The following is a 21551-nucleotide window of genomic DNA, read 5'->3' as shown; positions in this document are numbered from 1 at the left end:
GGCAGGAACGGGGTACTGATTGAGAATGATCAGCCATGATCACATTGAATGGTGGTGCTGGCTCGAAGGGCCAAATGGCCTCCTCCTGCACCTATTGTCTATTGTCAAAGGCCAGTTCTGAACATCAACAAGTCCATTTTCCCCAACAAGAGTTTCTTGGGAGCATTTTGGGATTAAAATCCTGCCTTTTCTTTAGTTTTCACTCTTTAGAGATACAGCGTGGAAACAGGCCCTTCGGCCCACTGAGTCCGCGCTGACCAGCGATCCCCGCACACTGACACTATCCTACGCACACTCGGGACAATTTACAATTACACCATGATAATTAACCTACAAACCTGTACGTCTTTGGAATGTGGGTGGAAACCGGAGCTCTCGGAGAAACGCACTCAGGCCATGGAGAGAACGTACAAACTCCATACAGACAGCACCCGTAGCCAGGATTGAACCAGGGCCTCTGGCGCTGTGAGGCAGCAACTCTACCGCTGCGCCACCGAGTCGCGTAAATCTCCCTTCTGGCTTTCGCCAGCAAGAGCAGCACCAATAAAGAAGCTTTGCATTTGTAGACACAGGGAACTGCAGGTGCTGGATTACACCAAAAAAGAAGATTTAAAGTGCTGGAGGAACTTATTCCAGTGCTTTGTGTCTCTTTCTCTGCATTTGGATAGCGTCTACAGTGCAGGAGAGGACCCTTTCCCAGGCAGAGAATCGGGTGACATTTCAGTGGTGTGGGTAAGGCTGCCAAGGTCAGGAGAGGCTGGACCTGCTTACTGCGTGTGCCTCAGTTCTGCACAGCACAATGGCTCCATTCACAAGCCCTCAGACCCGAGGCTCTCTACTGCAGCTGTTCTCCGGCTTCTTTATTTCTGGTCCTTTGCCTGTTCGCCCTGGAACCAGGGAGTGGTTTGCTGGCTCCAAGGGTTGCTGTTGCCCGGGGGGGGCGTTCCACCCCTTCCATCTCTCGGCACGTCTTGAATTCCAGCCCCTTTTCCGGGAATGTGGTGGTGGAGCTGTTCCCAGCAAACAGTTGCTGGCTCGAGTTTGCCTTTACTTTGGCACGGCGGGACAACAGGTGAGGGAATAGCTAGCGGAAGCGGCCTTCCAACAGGTTTGTGTACTTGAAGCGCAGAACAGAATAGGGTAGGAAAGTAACTAGATGCTGGTACAAATCGAAGGTATCACAAAATGCTGGAGTAACTCAGCGGGTCAGGCAGCATCTCTGGAGAGAAGGAATGGGTGACGTTTTCGGGTCGAGACCCTTCTTCAGACTGACTCGCCAGGCGTTTCCTGCCCCTCTCCCCTAGCGGAGAAAACAATCCAGGGTAGTCCAACTTCTCCTCACAGCTAATTTCCTTCATCCAGAGGAACTACAGATGCTGGTGAGCAAACAAAAAAAAAGCTGGAGTAATTTAATGAGTGTGTCAGTCAGTATCCCTGTAGACTTTCGACATACAGCGTGGAAACAGGCCCTTTGGCCCACTGAGTCCACGCCGAACACCAGCACGATCCTACACACACTAAGGTCTATTTACAATTTAAAGAAGCCAATTAACCTACAAATCTGTACGTCTTTGGAGTGTGGGAGAAAACCCACGTGGTCACGGGGAGAACGTGCAAACTCCGTACAGACAGCACCCGTATTCAGGATCGAACCCGGGTCTCTGGTGCTGTGACGCCCATTTTAGAATCATAGAGTCATTGATACAGTGTGGAAACAGGCCCAACTTGCCCACACCGGCCAACATGTCCCAGCTACACTAGTCTCACCTGCCTGCGTTTGGTCCATATCCCTCCAAACCTGTCCTATCCATGTACCTGTCTTAACTGTTTCTTAAACGTTGGGATAGTCCCAGCCTCAACTACTTGTTCCATACACCCACCACCCTTTGTGTGAAAAAGTTGCCCCTCAGATTCCTATTAAATCTTTTCCCCTTCACCTTGAACCCATGCCCTCTGGTCCTCGATTCCCCTACTCTGAGCAAGAGATTCTGTGCATCTACCCGATTTATTCCTCTCATGATCTTGTACACCTCTATTGCAGCACTTTGGGTCTTTCTGTTCCTCTAATCCAGGTGGCTTTTCCGTGCCATCTTGTGTCTCTGAGGAAAGCTTAAGCCGAAATGTCGTTGGTTCGGGACCTCGAGCTGCCCCTGACCTCGGCACTGGCCGTGTGATTCACTGCCTGTCTGGCTCTCTGCGGAAGGGAAACTTCGATGATTCCCAGCACGCCCATCCACTCGCGTTTCCTGACTGCGGAGTCACCAGGAGTCCCACTTTGGGGAATTGCAGCCCAGTTCTTCCTGACAGGAGACGGGACAGAGAAGGCGGAGGAAAGGGAAAGGAGAGAGGTTTTCAAGTTAAAATCGAGGAATTCAGTGGTCCTGCTATGACTTCTTTTGATTTACAATAGACAGTAGACAATAGGTGCAGGAGTAGGCCATTCGGCCCTTTGAGCCATTCAATGTGATCATGGCTGATCATTCTCAATCAGTACCCCGTTCCTGCCTTCTCCCCATACCCCCTGACTCCACTATCCTTAAGAGCTCTATCTAGCTCTCTCTTGAATGCATTCAGAGAATTGGCCTCCACTGTCTTCTGAGGCACTCTCTGACTGAAAATGTTTTTCCTCATCTCCGTTCTAAAAGACCTACCCCTTATTCTTAAACTGTGGCCCCTGGTTCTGGACTCCCCCAACATTGGGAACATGTTTCCTGCCTCTAACGTGTCCAACCCCTTAATAATCTTATACGTTTCGATAAGATCCCCTCTCATCCTTCTAAATTCCAGTGTATACAAGCCTAGTCGCTCCAGTCTTTCAACATATGACTGTCCCGCCATTCCGGGAATTAACCTAGTAAACCTACGCTGCGCCCTCAATAGCAAGAATATCCTTCCTCAAATTTGGAGCTCAAATTTGAAGAATGATCATGGCTGATCATCCACAATCAGTACCCCGTTCCTGCCTTCTCCCCATACCCCCTGACTCCACTATCCTTAAGAGCTCTATCTAGCTCTCTCTTGAAAGCATCCAGAGAATTGGCCTCCACTGCCTTCTGAGGCAGAGAATTCCACAGATTTACAACTCTCAGAGTGAAAATGTTTTTCCTCATCTCCGTTCTAAATGGCCTACCACTTATTCTTAAACTGTGGCCCCTTGTTCTGGACTCCCCCAACATTGGGAATTATGCAGCACAGAAACCGGTCTTTCAGCCCAACTCACGGTGCCTGTTTATGGTCTTGCTCTGACTTCTTTTGATTGAGAGTTGGGGAGTTACACAACATGGAAACTGGCCCCTCGGCCCAACTCAAGGTGTCTATCTAATCTAAGCTAATCCATCTGATCCACATTGTTCTAAACCTTTCTTTCCCTGTGCCCGTCCAAATTTATTTGGATCATTTGTAATTATAGCTGGCACTCCAACCTCCTCTGGCAAATTTAGAGTAGTTTTGGGCGGCACGGTAGCGCAGCGGTAGAGTTGCTGCTTTACAGCAAATGCAGCGCCGGAGACTCAGGTTCGATCCTGACTACGGGTGCTGCACTGTAAGGAGTTTGTACGTTCTCCCCGTGACCTGCGTGGGTTTTCTCCGAGATCTTCGGTTTCCTCCCACACTCCAAAGACGTACAGGTATGTAGGTTAATTGGCTGGGTAAATGTAAAAATTGTCCCTAGTGGGTGTAGGATAGTGTTAATGTACAGGGATCGCTGGGCGGCACGGACTTGGTGGGCCGAAAAGGCCTGTTTCCGGCTGTATATATATGATATGATATATGATATGAAACAGGCCCTTCGGCCCAGCGAGTCCATGCAGACCAGCAATCACCTGCACACTAGTTGCATCCTAACTACAAGGGACGATTTACAGAAGCCAATTAACCTACAAACTTTGGACTGGAGCACCCGGAGAAAACCCACGCAGTCACAGGGAGAACGTACAAACTCCGTACAGATAGCACCCGTAGTCAGGGTTGAACCCAGGTCTCTGGCGCTGTAAGGCAGCAACTTACACCACCGTGTCGCCCAAATCTTAAGCTGACCCTTTGGTGTTAAAAGTCTAGTGTGTTTAATTATCATATGTACTGACAAAAGAGTCTGAAGAAGGGGTCCTGATCTGACCCGTCATGTTCTCCAGAGATGCCGCCTGACCCGCTGAGTTATTCCAGCACTTCATCTCTCTTTGGTATAAACCGCCATATAGTCTAGTTTAGTCTAGAGACACAGCAAAGAAACAGGCCCCTCAGCCCAACAAGTCCCTGCTGACCAGCCATCAGCCGAACGCTAGTCCCATCCTATATACGGGGAACAATTTACAGAAGCTAATTAACCTGAGTTACTCCAGCACTTGTAAGAAAATAACTGCAGATGCTGGTACAAATCGAAGGTATTTATTCACAAAATGCTGGAGTAACTCAGCAGGTCAGGCAGCATCTCAGGAGAGAAGGAATGGGCGACGTTTCGGGTCGAGACCCTTCTTCAGTACTCCAGCACTTGGTGTCTTTAGATTAAATTTGAACCCAGGACGTTGCACAAGCCTAGTTTATTAAAATAACATTTGGGCAGAGGTGTTAGATTATGTAATTTATTATCTGTGGCGTTATTGTTCAGGAAGTCCCTTGTGTATTGGGGAAAGTGGTGTACTTTTGAGATGGGGAGGTCGATTGTCAGCTTGAAGCTTCCTTGCACTGTGTGAGGAAAGCTGTACAGGGTGTGCTTGGTGCAGTGTTTATCCCTGAACTCATTTCCTGTATGGGTTGGGGAAAGGGAATTCCTGTTTAAACTGGGTGTTAAACACTTGTCGGGGAGAGGTGGGAACATTTCCTGTCTAGGGTGTTTGGTTTTTAGTTTAGATTTAGAGATACAGCGCGAAAACGGGCCCTTCGACCCACCGAGTCCGCGCCGCCCAGCGATCCCCGCACATTAACACAATCCCACACACGCTAGGGCCATCTTACACTTATACCAAGCCAATTAACCTACAAACCTGCACGTGTTTGGAGTGTGGGAGGATACCAAAGATCTTGGAGAAAATTCACGGGGAGAACGTACAAACTCCGTAAAGACAGCACCCGTAGTCGGGATTGAACCCGGGTCTCTGGAGCTGTAAGCACTGTAAGGCAGCAACTCTACCGCTACACCACTGCAACGTCTTTAATGTTATGTTCTGGGAGATGCATTATCCATACCGACTTGAAAGAAGTGGTAATTCAAAGTAAAATGCCCAGTTTTAATAACCCACACTCTAAACGGTACCAACCATCTGCCTATCCACACACCCCTCATCTGTATCCACCCATCACTCGGCCGGCTTTTCCTGCCCCTCTCTTCCAGCTTTCAGTTTAGTTTAGTGTAGTTTAGTGATACAGTGTGGGGAAAGGCCCTTCGGCCCGCTAAGTCCGCGCCGACCAGCAATCCCCATATACTAGCACTATCTTACTCCCTAAGGATCATTTACATTTTTTACAGAAGCCAATTAACCTACAACCCCGTACGTCTTTGGAAAGTGAGGGAAAACCGGAAAAATCCCACAGGAACATGCAAACTGCACTTACAGCACCCGTAGTGAGCATGGAACCCGGGTCAAGTCAACTTTATTTAGATTTAGAGTTTAGATTTAGAGATACAGTGCAGAAACAGGCCCTTCGGCCCACCGGGTCCGCGCCGCCCAGCGATCCCCGCACATTAACACTATCCTACACCCACTAGGGACAATTTTTACATTTGCCCAGCCAATTAACCTACAAACCTGCACGTCTTTGGAGTGTGGGAGGAAACCGAAGATCTCGGAGAAAACCCACGCAGTTCACGGGGAGAGCGTACAAACTCCGTACAGACGGCGCCCGTAGTCAGGATCGAACCTGAGTCTCCGGCGCTGCATTTGCTGTAAGGCAGCAACTCTACCGCTGCGCCATCGTGACCGCCCTTGTCACAAGATGTGCAGTGAAATGAAAGTGGAAATGCCTGCGGATTGTGCTAAAACTACAAACAGAATAGAATTTTTTTTTTTAAAGACACAACACAAAAAATAAATGAGTACAGTAAATTAAATTAGTCCGTGGTGATATGAGAGTCAACAGTCCTGATGGCCTGTGGGAAGAAACTCCGTCTCATCCTCTCTGTTTTCACAGCGTGACAGCGGAGGCGTTTGCCTGACCGAAACAGCTGGAACAGTCCGTTGCTGGGGTGGTAGGGGTCCCCCATAATGTTGGTCCCCCATAATGTTGGTCCCCCATAATGTTGGGCCCCCATAATGTTGGTCCCCCATAATGTTGGTCCCCCATAATGTTGGTCCCCCATAATGTTGCTCCCCCATAATGTTGCTCCTCCAGCGTACTGTGGTTTACATCACCGTTTACAGAAGTGGTTCATGCATGGGACGCTGTGGGACGTGGTCTCGACAAGAGCTGATGCCACTGTGGCCCTGCTTCCTCCTCGCTCACCGCATTGTCTTGTCTCCCGCAGCCTCCCTGCCCTTCTTCATGGTGGAGTTCAACCTCGTCTTGCCATACAAGCGTGGCTTCTACTGCGACGACGAGGCCATCAAGTACCCACTGAAGGAACTGGACACCATCAGCGACCTTGTGCTCAGCATCACTGGCATTCTGATCACCGTCATTGCGGTAAGCTTGTGAGCGCTTGCACCTTCGACGATTACGGGAAGGTGGGCCCGGAGGGTCACCACAGGCAGGCAGACGCACAATGCCGGAGTAACTCAGCGGGTCAGGCCGCATCTCGGGAGAGAAGGAATGGGCGACGTTTCAGGTCGAGACCCTTCCTCAGACTGAAGTCGGGGAGGGTGGCGGGACAAAGAGAGAATGTAGTCGGAGACGGGAAGGCTGGTGGGAGAACTGGGAAGTGGGAGGGGATATAGAGGGAAAGCAGGGACTATCTGAAGTTAGAGAAGTCATGTTCATACCGCTGGGATGTAAACCCAAGCGAAATATGAGGTGCTGTTCCTCCAATTTGCGCTGGGCCTCACTCTGACAGTGGAAGAGGCCCAGGACAGAAAGGTCAGAGCAGGGCTGTTTTTACAGCATTATGGGCCCCCGGGCAAAGCAGTGTACTGGGGCCCCCACCGTTACTCTCCCCCACCCCCCTTTCCCTACCAGCCCCCCCCTGTCGTGCCGGCGAAAAGCACTTACCGAAAAGCACTTAGCGATGGACTTAGGGTGCTACATTGTTGCGAAGAGCACTTATAGATCGCTGTGAGAAGCACTTAGGGATGGAAAATGTTGCGAAAAAAGCACTTATTGAACCTACATTTTTAAAGTAGTATTTATTTATTGCAAGTCACTTAACATACACAGATCAGCATGGGGCCCCTATGCTCGTGGGGCCCTGGGTAAGTGCCCATCAGGCCCATGCGTTAAGACGGCCCTGGGTCAGAGTGCGAATGGGAGGGGGAGTTGAAGCGCTGAGGGTTACAACAGGCTTGGCTTTGGTGGCATGTTCTCTCCTTGCAAACCTCTGCAGAGGAGAAAACCCACGCAGGTCACAGGGAGAACGTGCAAACTCCGTACAGACAGCGCCCGTAGTCAGGATCGAACCCAGGTCTCTGGCACTGCAAGCGCTGTAAACAGCAACTCTACTGCTATGCCACCATGCTACCCTTGTAAAACTGTGCCAGGAGGTGATGCCTTCCCCACAGTGGGTGAGAAGGCCAGTGTTCCTCCCAGTGAAGATGCTCTTGTGGCAGCCTGGTCCCACACACTCAGATTACAGCAAGACCGTGTGGGCTTCTGCAGGTGCTGCTAAATTCACACAGTGGGAGAAATTGGGGACACTTTAAAACTCGCTTCTTCACGGCTTGGGTGGAATGATGTCCAAGCAGTCCTTTACTTTGTAGACTTGTTGCCTTGCAGTGCCAAGGACCCGGGTTTGATCATGACCTCGGGTGCTGTCTGTACGGAGTTTGTACATTCTCTGTTTGACCACGTAGGTTTTCTCCAGACGTCCACTCTAAAGACGTGCAGGTTTGTAGGTTAATTGGCTTCGGTAAAATTGTAAATTGTCCCTAGGATGTGTAGTGTGCGGGGATCGCTGGTCGATGCAGACTCGGTGGGCCGAAGGGCCTCCTTCCACGCTGTATCTCTAAACCAAACTAAAATGGGAAAAGAACCAGCTTCACAAGGTAGATGGAGTTGGTGAGACAACTACAGGACTGGGATGAGTGAGGAGACGTGGAGATGGGATGGGAAGATAAGAATCTTGATGTTAAGTGTAGGAAAATAACTGCAGGTGCTGGTGCAGATCGAAGGTATCACAAAATGCTGGAGTAACTCAGCGGGTCAGGCAGCATCTCTGGAGAGAAGGAATGGGTGACGTTTGCTGAGCACTTCAACTCCCCCTCCCACTCCCAGTCCGTCCTTTCTGTCATGGGCCTCCTCCAGTGTCATAGTGAGGAACAGCACCTCATATTTCGCTTGGGCAGCTTACACCCCAGCGGTTGTGAACATTGACTTCTCCAACTTTAGATAGTTCCTCTGTCCCTCCCTTCCCCTCCCCCTTCCTAGATCTCCCACTGTCTTCCTGTCTCCACCGATATCCTTTTTTTGTCCTGCCCCTCCTGACATCAATCTGAAGAAGGGTCTCGACCCGAAACGTCACCCATTCCTTCTTTCCTGAGATGCTGCCTGACCTGCTGAGTGACTCCAGCAATTTGTGATAGACAATGGACAATAGGTGCAGGATACCTTGATGTTGAGTGGGTGCTTAGTGAAGAGTGTTGCTGCATCTGGAAGATGGTGATGTCTATGGAATACCAAAAGTCAAGTAGAAAACATGTTGCACTTAATGCAAGATCAATGCAAAGCAGAGCTCAGATCCACACTTTAACAACTGGCGAGATGCCAACACAAAAAAAATGTCAGTCCACAATGGCGAGCTATTCTAATAGGTAAGGTTCGGAAACATCTCACTGTAGTACGTTTAACAGAGGCTACTGTACAATTGCTACTCTTCCCACATCAGGGAGCAGCAGAATTGATGGAAACTTTAACAAGACCTCTTTAAGTGGATATAGGGAACATCTGTTCAATCTGATTGGAGGTTAACCTTAACACAGGGTTATATAAAGATGTCATAAGATGACTAACAGATGCTGGGAATGCATCAGCATCGCTCAGCAACTGCCTTAACCCTGTTAGCACAGTCACCAAGCCAAGGAGAGAACTACAACTGAACACTTATTGTGTGACCTGCTGAAGCTAATGTGTGTGGGGGGGGGGGGGGAGGGCAGGGGGGCTGGGGGGGGGGGGTGGGTAAAACGAGATTAAGGCCTCCGTATCTCGAAACTAATTTAACAGGAATCTGCGGGGCAGCCATGTTCACACAGAGGGTGGCGGGTAGATGGAGCCAACTGCCAGAGGAGGCCGTTGAGGCAGGTACTATATAACAACATTTAAAAGACATTTGGACAGTACTTGTAGGTGGCCCAGCGGTAGAGTTGCCGCCTTACAGCGCTTGCAGCACCAGTGACCCGGGTTCGATCCCGACTACGGGTGCTGTCCGTACGGAGCTTGTACGTTCTCTGCGTGGGTTTTCTCCGAGATCTTCGGTTTCTTCCCACACTCCAAAGACGTACGGGTTCATGGGTTAATTGGCTTGGTTTGAGTGTAAATTGTCCCTGGTGTGTGTAAGATTGTAGATTTAGATTTAGAGATACAGCGCGGAAACAGGCCCTTCGGCCCACCGAGTCCGCACCGCCCAGCGATCCCCGCACACTAACACTATCCTACACACACTAGGGGGAATTTTTACATTTACCCAGTCAATTAACCTACATACCTGTACGTCTTCGGAGTGTGGGAGGAAACTGAAGATCTCGGAGAAAACCCACGCAGTTCACGGGGAGAACGTACAAACTCCGTAGAGACGGCGCCCGTAGTCAGGATCGAACCTGAGTCTCCGGCGCTGCATTCGCTGTAAGGCAGCAACTCTACCGCTGTGCCGCCGTAAGATAGTGTTAAGGTGCGGGGATCGCTGGTCGGCACAGACTCGGTGGGCCGAAGGGCCTGTTTTTGTGCTGTATTTCTAAACTGAACTAAAGTACGTGGATGGGAAAGGTTTAGAGGGATGTGGGCCAAACACGGGCAGGTGGGAACCAGTGTAGATGGGGCATCTTGGTCGGCATGGGCAAGTTGGGCCGAAGGGCCTGTTTCCATGCTGTATGGCTCTATGGACAGTGTGAGCGGAGGGGGAAAGAGGAGGAAGGGTTACAGAATATTACAGAACATGGCTTAATGAAAATAATGACTCCCACTTCTTGCATTCCTGATTTAATTGAGTGGACAGTTTTGCAATATTTGGTGGCCAAGTTAAGTAAAGGCCGTCATTATTTGGCAATTAACTAAATTAAAATATTTCAATGAAAGCTATTCAGTTTAGTATTAGTTTAGTTTATTGTCATGTGTACCGAGGTGCAGTGAGAAGCTTTTTTGTTGCATGCTATTCAGTCAGCAGAAAGACTGTATCCATGATTGCAATCAAGTGCAAAAGATAGACACAAAGTGCTGGAGTAACTCAGCGGGTCAGGCAGCATCTCTGGAGATAGACACAAAGTGCTGGAGTAACTCAGCGGGTCAGGCAGCATCTCTGGAGATAGACACAAAGTGCTGGAGTAACTCAGCGGGTCAGGCAGCATCTCTGGAGATAGACACAAGGTGCTGGAGTAACTCAGCGGGTCAGGCAGCATCTCTGGAGATAAAAGGATGGGTGACATTTTGGGTTGGAACCCTTCTTCAGACTTTCCACACAATGTACAGATATAGGATAAAGGGGAATAACGTTTAATGCAAGATAAAGTCTGATGAAAGATAGTCCAAGGGTCTCCAATGAGGTAGATGGTAGGTCAGGACCACGTTCTAGTTGGTGATAGGATGGTTCGTTCACTAGGTCCATCAATTTCTCTTATAACTTTAATCAAAGGTAGAGTCATTGAGACTTGCAGCACGGAAACAAGCCCTTTGGTCCACTTGGGAGCGTTTGACGTCTCTGGGCCTGTGCTCACTGGAGTTTAGAAGGAGGAAGGGGGATTTCATTGAAACTTACCGAATAACGAAAGGCCTGGATAGAGTGGACGTGGAAAGGATGTTTCCAGTAGTTGGAGAGTCTCGAACCTGAGGCCACAGCCTTAGAATAAAAGAACGTACCTTTAGAAAGGAGAGGAGGAGGAATTTCTTTAGCCAGAAGGTGGTGATTCTGTGGAATTCATTACCATAGTTATCCCGTGCTAGGTCCGCCCTTGTTTTCCTCCCCCCCCCCCCCCCCCATGGCGGTTTCCCATGCCGGGTCCGCCCTTGTTCCCCCCCCCCCCCCCCCCCCCCTCCCGCTCCCTCACGGTGGTTCCCCCTGCTGGGACCGTTATTGTTCTCCCCCTCTCTCCCAGCCGTTCCCCCACGGCGGGTCAATAGACAATAGGTGCAGGAGTAGGCCATTCTGCCCTTTGAGCCAGCACCGCCATTCAATGTGATCATCGCTGATCATTCTCAATCAGTACCCCGTTCCTGCCTTCTCCCCATACCCCCTGACTCCACTATCCTTAAGAGCTCTATCTAGTGCCCCCCCCCCCCTTGTTCTTCCCCCCTCATGGTGCCCCCCCCCTTTCACTGAGAGGGGCCAGCTTTTCGGACAGGGTGTGGTTCGTGGAATACATAACGCGTGACAGAGGGCCACAACCAAGTCCCTCGTTATTTCTGGCTTCCTCGACATCCTGTGGATCGTCTGAGGCATCCCGTGGTGATGCGTGATACCGTTAGTCAGGGCCGTCGTCAGAGATCCTGGGCTGGCATTGCATTGAGGAAGTGTGGCGCGTTCCCGTATGACACCGATGATTAAAACACTCGCTCCCTCTGCTTTATCTGCCGTGCGTCACATAAGATGCACAGGAAGGAACTGCAGATGCTGGTTTAAACCGAGGATAGACACAAAATGCTGGAGTAACTCAGCGGGTCAGGCAGCATCTCTGGAGAAAAAGGAATAGGTGTCAGGAACCTTCTTCAGACTGAGAGTCAGGGGAAAGGGAAATGAGAGATATGGACGGTGATGTAGAGAGACACAGAGCAAATGAATGAGAGGGTGTTGCAGAACTCTCGGAGAGAGGAGGAGGACTTCTTCAAAGTGGACATACCTTGAGGAGATTTTGCAGTGGAGCAGAGGAAATGTGTAGGAAGGAACCACACATGCTGGTTTGAACCGAAGATAGACACAAAACATAACCTGGTCCACTAAAGCCCGGCAGAAATCCACCGCTTGCTCTTATTTAGACACATGGTGCGGAAACAGGCCCTTCGGCCCACCCAGTCCGCACCGACCAGCAATCCCCGCACATTATCACTGCCCTACACACACGAGGGACAATTTTTAATTTATACACTTACACCAAGCCAATTAACTGACAAATCTGTACGTCTTTGGAGTGTGGGGGGTAAACCGAAGATCTCGGAGAAAACCCACGCGGTCACGGGGAGAACGTACAGACAGCGCCCGTAGTCGGGATCGAACCCGGGTCTCCACCGCTGTAAGGCAGTAGCTCTACTGCTGCGCCACCGTGCCGCACTATTTGTTGCTACTTATCACCACTACACTTCTATTGGCTGTGTTTGACTAGTGTAGATTGGACATGTTGGTCGGTATGGGTAAGTTGCCATGTTTCCATGCTCTATGTCTCTATTCAAGGTGAACAGGCCTTGTCTGCTCCATCCACAGCTCTGGGCAGGCTTAATATCCCCGTCGTTCATCCTTCTCCCAGCTCCTGTCCGGCAGAAGGTACATAGCCTTGAAAGCGCACACCACCAGTGTCACAGCCTTACCATGCCAGGGACCTGGGTTTAGATTCTGACTTCGGATGCTGTCCGTGTGGAGTTTGCATGTCCTGGACTCCTTTGCCTGCGTGTGATCTGTCCCTCCGTTCCTTGCACAGCCATCTAAAAGTCTTTTAAAATGAGACTGGTGTATCTGCCTCCACCACCATCCCTGGGTGCAAGTTCCAGGCACCCACCTCTCACTGTGCGCTGGCATGGATGCTTTCATTTCACTGCACATCATGTATGTGTATGTGACAAATAAACTTGACTTGACTTGACTTGGACACAAATACAGCATGGAAACAAGCTTTTCGATCCACCTAGTCCAGAACATGCAAAAAGAACCTCCTTTTAATCTGAGGCTGTGCCTCAGAATTTTATATTCTCCCAATAAGCTCTTCACATCCGCTCCATCCAGTTTAATTGCGGTCAAAATTATAAATGTCCCTCCAAGGCGCTATTAGATTTAGGATTATGCAAAGGAACGACAAAAGAATATAGGTCAGTACAGAGACAGGCCTTTCGGCCCAAAGATACTAGAGGAGCAAGATAGACCACTCGACCCTTGAAACCGTAGTATGTTATGGTGCCATTTTAGTAGGCAGAAACTTGCAGAAACATTTAAAAAGAAAAATAACAAAAATCTGTGGAATTGATAGATGAGATATATTCTGCATTTTAATGGTATCATCGCGCATACTTTTCCCCCAAAACGTTGATTACACTGCGAGAGGCATAGCGAATGGCGGGTTTCGCCTACTAAAATGGCAGGCGTTCCTCTCCTTGGCGTACTACACTTCAGTATAGGCGATTTTCAACGGAGTGGTCCATCTTGTTCCTCTAGTATCTTTGCTTCGGCCCACCGAGTCCACATCAACCAGCAATCCCTGCACACTAACACTTTTCTACACACACCAGGGGGAATTTTACATTTACACATTTAAATCCAAGCCAACTAACCTACAAACCTGTACGCATTTGGAATCTGGCTTCTTTTTAATCTTTTCCTCCCAATTATTTTACCGTAGAGTACTTGGAAACGACATGTTAGAATTATAGCACTTGCATTTGAATAACTTTAGAAGAATCTAAATTTGAAGCAATAAAGGTGGTTAAGTTGTAAGTGAAAGGGAGTGCCGCTAGGTTGAAGTTGGGGCATTATGTAACTTGGCTAGGTGTTGTTTACATTCAGAGTTTACAAGCTGCAACAAGGCGAGAAATCGGAAAGACTTGCTCCCACAAGGAAATGTGTGAGAAGGAAGCGCCGATGCTGGTTTATGCCGCAGATTGACACAGAATGCTGGAGTAACTCAGCGGGCCAGGCAGCATCTCTGGAGAGGAGGAATCGGTGACGTTTCGGGACGAGACCCTTCATCAAACTGAGGAAGGGTCTCGAGCCGAAAAGTCACCGATTCCTTTTCTCCAGAGATGCTGCTTGACCCGCTGAGTTACTGCAGAGTTTCGTGTCCGTCTCCCCACAAGGAAATGATTTGGCTCCCGCCGACTTTGAGGAAAAAGAGTTGGGACTGATACCTGTGGGAATCGGACTGAGCGAGAGAGGTACAAAACAACACATCAATCGGTGCTTTCAGGAGAAGGAACACTGTGACATGGGAACTCTACACCGGTTCATTGTAACAAGTTGGCCTTATTACTTTGAAGACTTTGTTTGTTTAACGTTTGGATTCTGCAACTAATTCACGGAGGAGAGTTATTCATTATTGCACCAGGGAATTATCACAGGCATAGACGTAATGAGCTGAAATTATCATTAATACATTCCTTGTGTTGGTCATGTCATTGTGTAATGAACAGCATTGCTTTGGAGACCGTGCCACGCTCTCGTACAGTAACTCATTCTGACGTACAAACGTTCCCTAGTCGTGGCAAGATCTACAATAGCCATAACATCTGGAAGAAAGGGAGCAGTGAAATGAAAAGATAGCCTCCGTGAGCAAGAGCTATAAACCTGTGAAGTCATGGCATTTATAATCGGGAAGGATATTAACACGTTAGGGTTTATGTTGCAAGGAGTCAAAATCAGAGGATGTGGTTTTAAAGGGATTGGGGCGGCACGGTGGCGCTGCAATAGAGTTGCTGCCTTACAGCGCTAGAGACCCAGGTTCGATCCTGACTACGGGTGTGGTCTGCACAGAGTTTGTACTTCCTCTCTGTGACCTGTGTGTGTTTTCTCCGGTTTCCTCTCACATTGCAAAGACGTGCACGTCTGTAGGTTAATTGGCTTCGGTGAAATTATAACTTGTCTTTTGTGTGTGTAGGAGAGTGTTGGTGTCGCTGGTCGGCGAGGACTTGGTGGGCCGAAGGGCCTCTCTCTGCACTGTATCTCTCAACTGAACTAAATATCTTTGGGATGTGGGAGGAAGCTGGAGCACCTGGAGAAGACCCCCGTGGTCACAGGGAGAATGTGCAAACTCCGCACAGACAGCAGTTAGGTCGGAATCAAACCCGGGTCTCTGGCAAGGTGGGGCAGCAGCTCTACCTGCTGCACCGCTGTGGTATTTCAAAGCAGCTTAGTGAAGCTCGGGAGGACTCTGCAGTAACACAGCTACTGACAAAGTGATCGGTGTGTCTCTGGCAGACGTGGGCCGGGCAGTGTGGGGGGGGGGGGGTGAGGGGGGACGATAGAGGCTGGAAAAACTAGCAAGGTTTTCATCAAGGGATGAAGATGACATCATAAACCACAAGGCCGTGGATTTTTTTTTAACCAAAACCCATGATTAAAGGCCTTGCACCAGACATTAATCACAACCATTTGTTGTGTTTAAGCAGCTAGCATTCACGCAGCACCTTATCGCAACTTCAAGATGTCTCAAAGTATTCTCAGTCAATTTATTACTTTGTGAGGGCTGATCATTGCTTTGTGGACAGATGCAGCCGCCAATGAGAAACGACCGAGGCACCTGGGACTAAAATTGTTTCTGTTTAGAAAAAATTGGACATCTTATTGAAATATAAAATGTTGAGGTGTTTCACAGAGGAATCTAGAAACCAGGGATGCAGTCTCGGGGTCTGTCTCAGCAGTCTTGCCTGAAGAAGGGTCTCGACCCGAAACATCACCCATTCCGTCTCTCCAGAGATGCTGATCATTCTCAATCAGTACCCCGTTCCTGCCTTCTCCCCACACCCCCTATCCTTAAGAGCTCTATCTAGTTCCCTCTTGAATGCATTCAGAGACTTGGCCTCCACTGCCTTCTGAGGCAGTGAATTCCACAGATTTACAACTCTCTGACTGAAAAAGTTTTTCCTCATCTCCGTTCTAAATGGCCTTATTCTTAAACTGTGGCCCCTGGTTCTGGACTCCCCCAACATTGGGAACGTTTCCTGCCTCTAACGTGTCCAACCCCTTAATAATCTTATATGTTTCGATAAGATCCCCTCTCATCCTTCTAAATTAGGACAAGTCTAGCCGCTCCAGTCTTTCAACATACGACAGTCCCGCCATTCCGGGAATTAACCTTGTAAACCTGCGCTGCACGCCCTCAATAGCAAGAGAGGTTGAACAAACTTTGATTATTTTCTCTGAAATGCCAAAGGTTGCGGGGAGATCTGATTATAAAATTATGAGAGGCATAGAAAAGGGTTTACTTTAGTTTAGAGCATGGAAACAGGCCCATCGGTCCACTGAGTCCAAGCCGACCTGTGATCACCCGTACATCAGTTTTACCCTACACACCAAGGACAATTTTTTCAGAAGCCAGTTAACCGGCTAGATGGTCAGAAACTATTTACCAGGGTGGAAAGGTCAAAGGCTAGCGGGCATAGCTTTAAAGTGAGAGGGGCAAAGTTTAAAGTAGATGTATGGGGCAAGTTTTTTTTAATGCTGAGGTTGATAGAAAGCTTGGTGGTGGTGGCTAGGGGTGGTGGTGGCTAGGGGTGGTGGTGGCTAGGGGTGGTGGTGGCTAGGGGTGGTGGTGGCTAGGGGTGGTGGTGGCTAGGGGTGGTGGTGGAGGCAGATACCATAGTAGCATTTATCAGGCTTTTAGCTAGGCACATGGATATGCAGGGAGTGAAGCGATATGGATTATTATATTGTAATTGTATTGTAATTAATTTATTAGCTAAGTATGTAAATCTATGTGCAGGCAGAGGAGTTTAGTTTGGCTTCATCCTGGGGACAGACATTGTAGCCCGAAGGGCCTGTTCCTGTGCTGTACTGTAGACAGAGGTACCGTACAAGAGTTGCCAACTTTCTCACTCCCAAATAAGGGACAAGGTGATATCACCGCCCCACGTGACCTCACCCAGCCAACGGCCACGTGCTCCCACTCCACCAATTGCGTCCACCCGGGTCGGGAGGCGGGTTGCTACGCAACCTCTGTTAGGAGGCGCCGGGGCCTCTGGGCCTACACTGTCCAGACCTACACTGTCCGGGCCTGCACTGTCCAGACCTACACTGTCCGGGCCTGCACTGTCCGGGCCTACACTGTCCAGACCTACACTGTCCGGGCCTGCACTGTCCGGGCCTGCAGTTTGGTTTGATTTAGTTTAGAGATACAGCGCAGAAACAGGCCTGTCAGCCCTGCCGACCAGACATTAACACTGACCAACACTAACACTATCCTATACACACCAGGGCCATTTTACAATTTTACCAAGCCAATTAACCGACAAAGCTGTACGTCTTTGGAGTGTGAGAGGAAACTGAAGATCTCGGAGAAAACCCACGCAGGTTGCAGGGACAAACTCCATACAGACAAGCACGGTGTGCAGTTAAGGCGGCACGGTGGCGCAGCGGTAGAGTTGCTGCCTTACAGCGAATGCAGCGCCGGAGACTCAAGTTCGATCCTGACTACGGGCGCCGTCTGTACGGAGTTTGTACGTTCTCCCCGTGACCTGCGTGGGTTTTCTCCGAGATCTTCGGTTTCCTCCCACACTCCAAAGACGTACAGGTATGTAGGTTAATTGGCTGGGTAAAATGTAAAAATTGTCCCTAGTGTGTGTAGGATAGTGTTAATGTGCGGGGATCGCTGGGCGGAGCGGACTCGGTGGGCCGAAGGGCCTGTTTCCGCGCTGTATCTCTAAATCTAAATCACCCATAGTCGGGATGGAACCCAGGTCTCTGGCACTGTGACACAGCAACTCTACCACTGTGCCGCCCAAGTGAGGTTTGAAATGCCTTTGATTCCTGGGGCGGTGGCTGGTACTGTAAACACTCCCTCCTGCCTCCTGCCCGTGACTAGATGGGGTTAATAAAACTGCCTTGCTGTGTCAGCTGTTTCTTCCCGCAGAGGAAACCCCTGTTTGTTATTAACACGCTGGATGCCATCTGCACTTGCCTGTCCCTGTGATGAACAGCGCTGGGAAGAGGAGGTTGCTCACTCACTCATGTGCCACAGGATTTACCTTGGCATTGGAGTTGCACTGACAGAGATGTTAAGTCTGCCTTGGGCGCTACATGTCTGCCGTGCTAAAGCTGAGTGGAAGACACAACGAGCTGCCTGATGCGCAGACACAAATAGAAGCTTCAGTGACTTTAATTCGGCAGAGGATGTTACTTAAGGAAACTTGAAAGGTTAGCGTGTACCGCGAGTGAACAATAATTTACCAACTACGCAAATGCTGCGTCCGTTTCCGACTGCCTTAAATAACAATAGCCCTGTCGCCCTGACCTTGAGACGTAATGAATGGAGTTGCCACAGGAAGTGTGTGTTACGCCACGGGATTAATCAGAATGCAAAGTTCAGCAAGTGTCCCTGATGTGTTTACCCACTTCATCCCGCATTGGTAGTAGTGGGGTGGGGTGGGATTGGCACCCAGAAGCTCGGTAACATGCCCTTCGGCCCGCAATGTCCGTGCTGAACATGGTGCCAAGTTCAACTAATCTCCTCTGCCATAATGTGATCCGCATCCCTCCATTCCCTGCATGTCCATGTTACCAAGGCACATTCCTTGTATATGCACATACTTGGCCAATAAATGTATACATTAATTCATTCATACTTATCAAAAAACCTCTTAAACAGTAGCGCAGCAGTGGAGTTGTTGCCTCACGGCGCCAGAGACCTAGGTTCGATCCTGACTACGGGTGCTGTCTGTGTGGAGTTTGCACGTTCTCCCCGTGACTGTGTGGGTTTTCTCCCGGTTAACTCCCACATCCCAAAGACGTGTGGGCTTGTACGTTAATTGGCTTCTGTAAATTGCCCCTAGTGTGTAATGTAGAGTTAGCGGGTCAGGGGTGAACAGTGGTCAACACGGACTCGGTGGGCCGCAGGGCTTGTTTCTGCGATGTATCTCCAAAGTCTAAAGTTTTTTTAAAAAGCCTTGGGGGCAACAAACTCCTGACTGTGCTGCTCTCCCCTCTCTTCACGGTAAACGGTAACTTGGTAAATGGCGCCAAGGTATGGCGACTCGAGCTTGTGTGATCTTTGCGAAAGCAGTTTTGCTGCGCAGCGCACACGTGAGAATAAAGCACCACTGAACCCGGTGCATGTTCAGATCCGTCCCACACTCCCAGCTGTGTAAGGTGTGACCCAACTGTGATGACAGAGAGGGAAGGATGAGGAGGGAGGAGGACGGGGAGACGAAATGGCACACAATTCATTTTTTTTTTTTCCTCCCCATTTTGTGTTTGTTTCGCTGCAGATCGCCTTCAGTGAAAGTTACAGGATCCGATGCCTGAAGGAAAAGACCAAGTCGTTTGTCTCCAACCCCTACGTATCGGTCATCTACAAGCAGGTCGGCTGCTTCCTGTTCGGCTGTGCCGTGAGCCAGTCGCTCACCGATCTGGCAAAGGTGGCCGTGGGCAGGCTGAGGCCCAACTTCCTGTCCGTCTGCAGGCCGGACTTCTCCAAGATCAACTGCTCCAGGGGGTACATCGAGGATTACTACTGCAACGGGACGGTGACAACGGTCACTGAGGGCAGGTGGGGCGCTGCTGCCAATTGCCTCTGTTTAGCACGTGTTGCCGTTTTCCACCCAGCCAGGCACTGCCCACCGCCAGCCTGTCTCCCGACCCGGGCAGGGGTGGCAGTTGCATCCAGCTGCTGGTTAGACCCTGCTGGGACTTTATACTGGGACTCTAGCTCGACTCTGCTGGGGAAAAAAACTGCAGATGCTGGTTTAAATCAAATGTGGACACAAATTGCTGGAGTAACTCAGCGGGTCAGGCAGCATCTCTGGAGAGAAGGAATGGGTGATGTTACGGGTCGAGATCCTCCTTCAGACTGATGAAAGGTCTCGACCCGTAACGTCACCCATTCCATATCTCCCGAGATGCCGCCTGACCCGCTGAGTTACTCCAACATTTTGTTTCTGCAGACTCTGCTGGGACTCCAGTGAGACTCTGCTGGGACTCCAGTTAGACTCTGCTGGGACTTTCTGCTGGGACAGTACAGGTTAGGTTCTTGATTAATACAGGTGCCAGATGTTAAGGGGAGAAGGCAGGAGAATGGGATTAGGAGGGAGAGATAGATCAGCCTTGATTGAATGGCCGAGTGGACCTGATGGGCCGAAGGGCCTAATTCAACTCCTATTCCTTATGACCTTATGACGCGAGTTAAACCCCGCTGGGGCTCTCTGCTGGGACTCGAGTTGGACCCTGTTGAGACTTTCTGCTGGACCTGCAGTTCGGCCCTACATTCACCATATAGACTGCAATTAAACCGACCAGGATAGTGGATGTGGAGAGGATGTTTCCACTAGTGGCAGAGTCTAGGACAAGAGGGCATAGCCTCAGAATAAAAGGACATAAATTTAGAAAGGTGCTGAGAAGGAATTTCTGTAGTCAAAGGTTGGTGAACCTGTGGAATTCATTGCCACAGACGGCTGTGGAGGCCAAGTCAATGGATATTTTTAAGGTGGAGATTGACAGATTTTTGATTAGTACGGGTGTCAGGGGTCATGGGGAGAAGGCAGGAGAATGGGGTTGAGAGGGAAAGATAAACCAGCCATGATTGCATGGCGGGGTAGACTCGATGGGCCGAATGACCTAATTCTGCTCCTGTGAACTTATGGCTGATCCGCCCACTTTCTTAAAGAGGCAATTATGAATGGCAATAAATGCCAGGTCCCATGACTTAAACAAACAAAGCTGGCTCATTGTCTGCGTGTCAGCAAACAACAGAGGTTAGAAAAGCGAGACTATCAGAACCCCTGTTGTCAAGCACTCACGCATGAAGATGTTGGGCAGCACATAAGACGCGGTATATCATTGCCCATTGAAGTACTGTGGAGTCTCTCTGGCACCGAGCTCTTCCGTTCACCTGAGTGACAGAGTTATATTGCCAGGACTCGAGGGCCTGAGCTACAGGGAGAGGTTGAGCAGGCTTGGACTCTATTCCTTGGAGCGCAGGAGGATGAGGAGTGATCTTATAGAGGTGTACAAATTCATGAGAGGAATAGATCGGGTAGACGCACAGAATCTCCCGCCCAGAGTACATTGCTTTAAGGTGGGGGGGAAGATTTAATCGTGACCTGAGGGGCACCTTTTTCACACAAAGGGCGGTGGGCGTATGGAACGAGGTAGTTGAGGCTGGGACAATTGCAATGTTTAAGAAACATTTAAACGGGTACATATCAGTCTGAAGAAGGGTCTCGACCCGAAATGTCACCCATTCCTTCTCCAGAGATGCTGCCTGGCCGGCTGAGTTACTCCAGCATTTTGTGTCCACCTTCGATTTAAACCAGCATCTGCAGTTCTTTCCTCCGCATTTATACGGGTACATGGATAGGGCAGGTTTAGAGGGATATGGGCCAAACTCAGGCAAGCCGGACTATTGTAGATGGGGCCACAG

General features: G+C 49.6%; 1 protein-coding gene across 1 annotated transcript in view; it reads left to right on the top strand.

Moving 5' to 3' along the window:
• LOC144610505 (phospholipid phosphatase 3-like) overlaps nucleotides 1-21551 on the top strand; it is an 86289-nt gene that overhangs the window by 35976 nt on the left and 28762 nt on the right. Inside the window, exons 2-3 of the mRNA XM_078429256.1 lie at nucleotides 6458-6615; nucleotides 19402-19682. Of these exons, the coding sequence (XP_078285382.1) occupies nucleotides 6458-6615; nucleotides 19402-19682 (439 nt within the window). The remainder of the gene's footprint in view (nucleotides 1-6457; nucleotides 6616-19401; nucleotides 19683-21551) is intronic.

This window comes from Rhinoraja longicauda, chromosome 37, assembly GCF_053455715.1.
Source record: "Rhinoraja longicauda isolate Sanriku21f chromosome 37, sRhiLon1.1, whole genome shotgun sequence".
Taxonomy (NCBI): Eukaryota; Metazoa; Chordata; class Chondrichthyes; order Rajiformes; family Arhynchobatidae; genus Rhinoraja; species Rhinoraja longicauda.
The sequence above is the reverse complement of the archived record's forward strand: the minus strand, read 5'-3'. Positions and strand labels throughout refer to the sequence as shown.